Source organism: Chondrus crispus, genomic scaffold (assembly GCF_000350225.1).
Source record: "Chondrus crispus Stackhouse genomic scaffold, scaffold_493, whole genome shotgun sequence".
NCBI lineage: Eukaryota > Rhodophyta > Florideophyceae > Gigartinales > Gigartinaceae > Chondrus > Chondrus crispus.
In genome coordinates this window covers 14,188-22,701 of record NW_005179399.1, presented here as the reverse complement: position 1 = coordinate 22,701, position 8,514 = coordinate 14,188, and the positions used below count along the sequence as shown (strand labels likewise).

Genomic DNA, 8,514 nt, shown 5'->3' with positions numbered 1-8,514 from the left:
CACGCGCTGCACCACCCGCGAAGCCACCCGCACACCAACCCCACAGCAATGCTTCCCCTCGCCTTCTGCCCCAACCGCTCCTCGCGTGACATCCCGCCTCACCTGATTCCCTCATTCCCCAATTCAAATTCAATTCTCACCCCCTTCCACCCCGCTGCCTCCCATCACCGTTCCCCACACACTCCCAACACTACCCACCTCCGTGCTCCTCTGTCCAGCTCCTCGGACCCACCACGCCTTCCGCGCAACCCCACACCCCCACCTTCCAGTCCGCTACCCCTCCCGCACTGTCTCCGTTCCTCGCCACGTACTGCATCTCCCCCTGTCAACACCGCCCCGACCCTCCGCCACCTTCCTCGCCTCATGTGACTACTTCAGCGCATCAATGGCGCGCGCTACTGCCCGCGCGCCCCCATTCACCCCACATCACGGCCTCCCCCACTCTCACCCCACCCGCGCATCCAAAAATGCTCTCGTCCGCCCTTCTCCTGCTCTCCTTCCTCGTCGTCATCGCGCCCTCCCTCGCCCAGGCCCCGGTCGACGACGGCCGCGACGCCGAGTTCCTCGAGCCCGCGAAGCCAGTCCCTGACAAGTTCATCCCGCCGGCCGTCCCCGCCCTCTCCGCCGCCCCGTCGCGCTCGCCGCCGCCGTCCCCTTCCGCGCCCGCGCCGGGCGCCCCCGCCCCGCTTCCGTCGCCCTCGCCCTCCGCCGGTCCGAAGCGCACTTTTGCCGTCGCTAGCCCCCCGCTCGCAGCAGAGTGTCTCCGCCGGCCCCTGCGCTTCCTCTCGGGCCAGTGCACCTCCACCGCCGCCGCCACGTGGGGCGAGGCACAGCGTCCCCAGTTCTCCTACCTCAGCGCCCACTCCTCTACTTTTCCTACCGGCGCTAGCCTGAAGAGCGCGCGCGAAATTAGTAACATCCTCTGCAACCAGAAGGGCAACGTCTTCAGCGCCAAGGGCATCAACGAGCTGTTCGTCTTCTTTGGCCAGTTTGTCGATCACAATCTTGTCGCCACCCCAGCCACTGGCGATCCGATGCCCATCCTTGTCCCCGAGAATGACCCGTGGTTCAAGGGGAAGACGATGCGTTTCGTCCGATCCACTCGCGGATTCACGGGTGAAGAAAACTATGAGCGACCCATCAACACCCTCTCGTCTGCCTTGGACCTCTCAGCCGTGTACGGTGTCAACGATCCGCGAAACACTGCTCTTCTCGAAATGGCTGCCGGCAACCTCACAGGAAAGATGAAAACATCAGAGGGCAACCTGCTGCCCTATAACACAGGTGGTTTCAATAATGCGCCCAACTCGAAGAGCGCTAAGTTTTACCTCACCGGTGATCATCGAGCCAATGAGCACCCAACCTTGACGACAATCCACACCATCTGGGTGCGCGAACACAACCGAATTGTGGACCTGATTCGGGAGAAAGTCCCAGCAGGCAGGCTGAACAAAGTAGATTCGAAGCAAATCTACGAGTGGGCCCGGGCCCTGAACATTGCAAAGTTTCAGAGCATCGTATACAAGGAGTTTGTGCCGACGATGATCGGTCGCCGTGCGCCGAGATACAATGGATTCCGAAAGTCTGTCAACCCGACGGTGAGCGACATCTTCGCCGGAGCAGCGTTCCGCGTCGGACACACGATGGTAGGCAATAAGGTATCTCGGCGGAGTGCAACCAGGAGATTACGAGCGCTCAAGTTGTCAGACATGTTCTTCCGACCGAGCGGAGTGGATGAAGTAGGCGAAATGGATAACTTGATCCGAGGGGCAGCGGGAGTACGCGCACAGGAAGTGGACGTGAAAGTGCACAACGCTTTGCGAAACATGCTGTTCGAAAACGTGCCCGGCGAGGACGGGTTTGACTTGGTGGCCATGAACATCCAGCGCGGGCGCGATCACGCGTTGCCAACGTTTAACCAGATCCGACAGACGTTCGGTATACGCCCTGCCCGGAAATTTTCAGACATATCTCGCAACTCGCGGGTGGCGAGGCTGTTGAGCCTGGCGTACGAGGGGGATGTGGACGCCGTCGAGGCGTGGCCGGGGATGATGGCCGAGGATAAGATCGGAGCAGCGAGTTGCGGACAGACGATGCGAGCAGTTTGGGAGGCGGAGTTTACGAGATTGGCGGAGGGAGACCAGTTCTTCTACCGGCGCACGGTGAAAATGCCACCGGTTCTGAAAATGTTCTTGACCAAGGAGGTGAACAGCCTGTATCGAAAAGGCTACAGCGTGTGGCGGGACGTCGTGGTGCAGAATACTAAGGTTGAGAGAGATCAGCTTCCTAGTGGGAATATCTTCACCGTCTGAATGAACTTTTGAATTGAACGAGCAGTAAGTCGGTGAGATGTACAAGTGGTGCGTAGAGGTGAGTACCGTACTAGAAAGAATTCCGTGAGAATTGTCCAGTGAAACAGATACACTGTTGTACAGCAGATACACAGTATAGAAGTTTTAATTTTTTAAAAGAAAATAAGATGTAGAAACTAAATTTGGCCTCCGCACAAATGTGGATATACCTTCCCAAAAAGGAGCAATTTCGTGATTTGGTAATCGGGGGCAATTTAGTAATTTTAAGTATTCCCCTGCCAGAGTTGCTCAAACCCGCGTGCAAGATGCTAACAAGAGTCGTACAACTCGGGCCATCTTCCCTCGTTGCTGCGGAAGGCGAAAGTCCGCCAAAATTCAAACTTGTGCTCTCCCACGCCACCCATACGCTCGCTTATCCCGGTGCTCATAAAGTAATATTTTTACTTCACTTTTCTATAGTGAAAAAATTCGTAGATCTACCACCGTCTCCAACAATTTTAGTGACATCACTAAGAAAAGTTCACCAACATCACGATCGTCTCCAAGCCAGCGACCCCCAGGGAACAGCACGGCAGTCTCGAGACTTCCCAACGTTGCCCCCCCCCCCCCCCCCCTTCGTGCCCTCATGAGACGATCTATAGTCTGTGCAGATGATGGGGAGGTCTTCCACAGCCCGCTAGAGTGCCACCAACCCCAGACACCTCCCTACAACTCCCCTCTACCCCGTCCAAGAACTCAACATGCTCCTTCACCATTTGGTCCATCCACTCCTGTGGATCCAATCGGTTCAGAATCGCCACTTCCTAACTCCCACCTTCCTCATTCTCAAAACCCCAACCTGATCGTATCCCCAGCACCCTTTTTTGGCTGCACTCAGGACGTGTCTACCCTTATTCGCTCAAAATCATTGCACCTCCCTAGCCCCGCTTGCCCCGCGACTGTGGACAATCAATCCGAAGTTCCACCCTCTGCTCTCCCACTCCGTTGTAATGATTCTACCATCTTGACGGGTCTTGCTGTGCGGAATAATATTTATAGTTTTGGTGCTAGTCACGAAGAAGGTAGAGGACCTGTGAGGAGAGCTTCGCTTGCTCAAACCAGATTACGTCAGGTTCCTTCAATTTCTTCGGATACTTCTGACTCGGATGATGTCCCTTTCTCGCAAGAATGTCCTGAAGTGCAGCTCTTAGCCCAAGATCCGGATGCCTGTTTAGATACAGAAAGCAATAATTCAAGTGAAGATCTCTCTGACCTCGAACTTGACAACAACTGTACAAATGAAACTGGATGCATGGGTTTTTCTGAAGACCGAACCATACCTGGGATGCGTGGAACTTCTTTTACTCAGAATGCGATTGAAGATATTGCCTCTTCTATGTTTGATGATGCTATTGAGGAAGACGCGGAAGACGACTTTGCCGAAGGTACGGTAAATTCTCGGCAAACTGAGGCTGATTCAGGGAGTTGTTTGGGGGAAAACGCTTGTCCGCCAGAGGAACAGACTTTGTTTGAAAATGCACAACGCCATCAAAGCCACCGTGTTCCAATCCGATCAGGGTTACCAGATTGGGTGTATTCATCTCCCTTTTCGCCAGTTTCTGTGTCTGTTGATGACGTTGATAAAGAGCTTGAGCCACGTTTTATTTCGGAAGTCAGTGAGGTGATTAAAAAATGGAGACCGAAGAATTGAGTCACCTTTCATTTCGGAAGTTAGTGAGGTGATTAAGAAAATTGACGCCGAAGAATTGATTAACGCAGTGGAACGACAATCTACCTTTCTGTAAGTGGAAATGGAGAGACCTGCAGAACTACTTTGTCAAGACTTGATGTGGTAAGGGCATTTGTGCCTCTGAGTGTACTGGAGAAAGTAAGATCTTGCGCTAATCGTGCCTTGTCTACGAGGGGGCACGATTTGTGTAATGCAGTGGACACACTCGCCAACGAGGGCGTAAATCTCGCTATGAGGGAAAGCGGTATGTCCAGTCACCACCAGGGTGTTCAGAGCCCTCTGTCCGTGGTAGCTCAGAGGTAACGCGAGATACGCGGGTAGAGTCGCGGTCAGCGCGTGAAGGGGTACTCGGGATCGAGCAACTAGAAGGAGTGGGTGTGGCGCGGACCGCTATCGACAGCATCGAAGAAGAACAACACAAGAAGGCAGAAGAAAGAAGGAAGGAGAAGTGTAGAGTAGAAACGTAGAAAATAGGGGAAAAAGTAAAGGAAAAACAAGAAAAAGGATGACGACGAAGGGTGCAGGTACCAGACTTAGCCAACTAGATAGGAACCGTAGAGGATCCTACCAGAGATGGGGTCCGATTACCTCATGCCTCTTTACTGTAGCGCCTTCCGACACCCGACCTATATAGGCCGAGCGCTGTCGTCAGCGTCGGTTACTAAATGTGTAATTAATAATTAATTATCGTCATTAGAATTGCCACTTGGCATTAGACGCTAATTAGCGTAGAAACTTGTGGGCACCACGTATGTATACGTGTCGTACACGTGTTGTACACGTATCATATACGCGTCATACGACTGTCACACACGTGTGTCCACGTGTGGTACACGTGGGGTACTTTCCCAAGTGTGCGCGCACAGTACAAGTGTCAAAGGCGGGGAGCGAGGCCCCACGACGGCGGTGGCCAGGCGTACAATACAGGGTCACTGCACTACAATTTGGTTGCGGTGGAGGAGCTACTAGGCATCATAATATTTCACGTACTTTGTGCCTCGTATGGAGCGTCTGCCACCACTCTGTGTTCAGCAAAAGAAAAGAACTGCTTTTTGCGGATTGGTATATCCTCATCACGTTATAACGAAGTTTGGTCTGCCCTTAATTCTTTAAAAGGAAAACGAACCAGGACCGAAGGTCATAATTCTACATGGACCACTCGCCCCATCATGGCTAACTCTCTGATTGCAGAACTAGAACAAGACTTGGCGGCTATCAATCGAAATTTATTGTACGTTCCAAACTCTACAATAATTTCGCTTGACGATGATCACCTGAGACTTTCGTCTCTTGCTGTATCACTCTTGACAAATCCCAGGCAAGTAAACAATCCTGCCAAAGCGCTCGGTCCCGTTTGTAACGCCATGTGTTCTGCCCTCGCTTCAGGCTTGTAGTGCAATGTGCCTGTCAGGCCGGAACCAGGGTCCAACGGTCCAGCGACAACACAACCAACAAACAACAACCAACAAGAGTTGCCGACGGCACAGCCCTACGGAGTGTCCGATTTTCCGTTTCCCTTTAAGTGGGTTTGCGGCCCACAGTAGCTCAAGTCCCTGATAGGGGGGGCAAAAGGGAGATGCCCGCCCCGGGACGAATGGTGGTAGAGTCTTGTACAGGCAGCTGCTCGGCGAGTTCGGGGCGGTGATTAGGAAGCCGGGCCCGATGGGTCGTAAAGCCAATGCTCGCGGAGCGCCTGTTACACCTTATACTCTTGATATGGTCTTCGACGGGGGCGTCGCAACGCGGCCCGACGGGAATTAGCAAACACGTAGCAGCGCTACACCTCCGTACTGCCCGATGGCAAAGTACCGACACCGGAACGGTCGCAACCTGTATCCGATGGAACCAACACTGTCCTGTATATACAACAGGACCTTCGAGGGAGACGTCGTCGCAACAGCCTCCGTCGGTGGACGTAAACAAGTAGCAGCGCTACACCCACGTGTCGCCCGATGGCCAAGACACCTACACCGGTCCGGTCGCAACCAAAGCCGATGGCACCAACAACAAACGAAAGAACCAACACAAGAGCCCGATGACTCCAGTCGTCACAATGCGGATCGCAATCAGGCACTGTGGAACCAACACAAGATAAGGGAATAGAACTAGAGATAGAAATAGAAATGGATAGGTGAAATAAAGGAAAAGGAAAGGGAACCCCCGAGCGCAAAGGATAACGTAATCTGTGGTAAAAGGGAGCGTCTTGGGAAAGACGGACTTCGACCAAGGCGATATTCAACTCTGGCAACTCTGGTTATTTTTACTGACTTGGTGGTCAGAGCGCTAAGGTATATATCGCCCCGCCGGAGCCACTACAGTAGCTCGCGGCGCTAGATCCTAGATCTAATCTAGTGTCAGCAAAATTAATGCCAACTAATTAACTAAATAAAATAAAATAATTAAAAATTAAAACTGTGCAGTTATTCACACGTGCGTCCCCCAACCAGGACTACTTTTCATATCCAAATATTTTCCTTTCTTTTCACCCCCCTTTTCAGGTGCGTATTGCACTACAAGGCTTTATAGCAGGACACCTGTCTCGGCCGAACGAGAAGCTATTTGATGTATGGCTACGACTGGTCCAGTTAGTTCAAGGCGCACCAACTAGAAGCGCGTTAGTTCCTATGGCTGATACAGTATTTGCACCAGACAGAGGTTACAATTGCAAGAAAACAATTGATTTCATCAGCAACACTCTCGGTGCGTCTGCGTTAGGGACCCACGAGCAATCTCTAGACCACCCTTTTGTTTTTGGGGAGGGGCCCATTCGAAAGAGGCACAAGGGCTTGACGGTATCAGAAAAAGGATGCAGAGCAGTATATTCTGCTAAAAAAAGTTCGTGGGGGCGTTGCTAGAAGGCAAGTGGAAGCGACTGTGTACCGGGAAACCTACTCTGGTCGAATAGCTGCTGTTTACAGCAACAACGAAAGAATGTTTGGTTCTACAAAGTACATGCTCGTCCCAAGAGATAACTTTCGCGGACACATCGACCCATGCAAGATTAGGGCTCTAGCCACCCTCTACGACGACAAGATTACTCCGCTTCCTGCCGTCGGCAGTAGCCACACAAGCGACATTAACAGCTCCCCTGAAGTCACTCTCAACTACATTTATAACTCTGTCAAACATTTAACTTACTTTCAATCTGAGGATCCTACATGGTTTTTGCTTCGTGCATTCACTTTTACGTCCAGGACTGCGAGTCTATTCTTTCGAGAAACAGCCAAAGGCTTCACAGACAACGTCGAAATTTTGGGTTCGTTCATGAAAGGTAGAGATGTTGAAGAATATGGAAGGTTACCAGATGAGCGGACATCAGCTTCTGATATAGTCAAAAAGGAATGGGACATGGTTCTGTCTTGTGTCGGAATGATGAAGGATAACAGTACGGTCTTCGTTCCGTGCCCGTCGCTAAAAGATGATATCCTAGCCCTCACAGAGAGTAGTTTAAATCAGAAGAGGAAAGATGACATTAGCAAGATACTGTCAGACGCTGGAACGGGTCAGCCGGCGTCAACAAGGAAATCTCGATTGGTCCAAATTGTTCTTCAGTTGCGGGACAGTGTACGGGAGGGGGACGTTACAATTGAACAGGGCCAGCCACTTAGTGCCACTGTGTGGTTAGACTTGAAAGAAGAGAAATATATCAAGTCATTGCGAAGGGCTTCAATAGAGTCATGGGTGATGAAGCCATAGGTTGCTACAAGTGGGATGAAGGAGGGGTCCCTCAACGAAACCAGCGTTCTAAGGGCAATTCCTAGTTTTGTGTCGAACCATATCGGATGCTATTTGCGGGACAAATGGACAGTGTTTTCAGACCCGTCAAGATATATTTTAAAATATGAACGGGGTTTTAAAGTGCTTGGAGTAGAGAACGTTGGGCTGTTGTGTAAGAAAGGGAGCGCAATGTTTGGCGACAGCCCCGGTGCCATCTGTGTTTATGCAGATATCGATGGAGTGAGGCGACCTGCTGCTATAGAAGTCAAAACAATGACCTCATACATGACAATTGAGCACGCTAAGGGGATTCGGGATCAGGCAGCTGGGGTCATGCATGTTGATGATATCGGCATATTATCCTCAAGTGACGCTGTATTTCGAAATGTTGTCCCAAATGTTTCCTATCGTATGCGATGTATACACCACGCCATTGTTTTAGGTGTGGACAGCGTTTTTGACGCTGTAGGAAAGGGCGGGTCAGCGGCAATTGGGGAATTAATTTACGTGGCATTGCTCACTTTTAGCAAAGAGTTGAAGACAGCATATTCATTTTGTTTGCGAGGGGTACAAAGTTTTGCATTTAGTTGGGTTGGAGGTCCAGTACATGGAATTCCTCAGGAATATGATGAACAGCATCAGTCTACTCATGCCACTGATTTACAGAGCTTTTCATCCTACTACAGCCTGAGTCTCGCTCTCAAGAATTTGGTCAAATCAAGGAGAAGCCCTTTGCCACCCGCACGAATGATTCGT

The 8,514-nt window shown here is 51.3% G+C and overlaps 1 protein-coding gene across 1 annotated transcript; it reads left to right on the top strand.

Moving 5' to 3' along the window:
* The first annotated feature begins 467 nt into the window (after positions 1–467).
* Positions 468–2,312, top strand: CHC_T00010161001 (Peroxidase). Its single transcript, XM_005719362.1, has one exon. It carries the CDS (start codon positions 468–470, stop codon positions 2,310–2,312), a length of 1,845 nt encoding a protein of 614 aa, XP_005719419.1.
* The last annotated feature ends 6,202 nt before the right edge of the window (positions 2,313–8,514 follow it).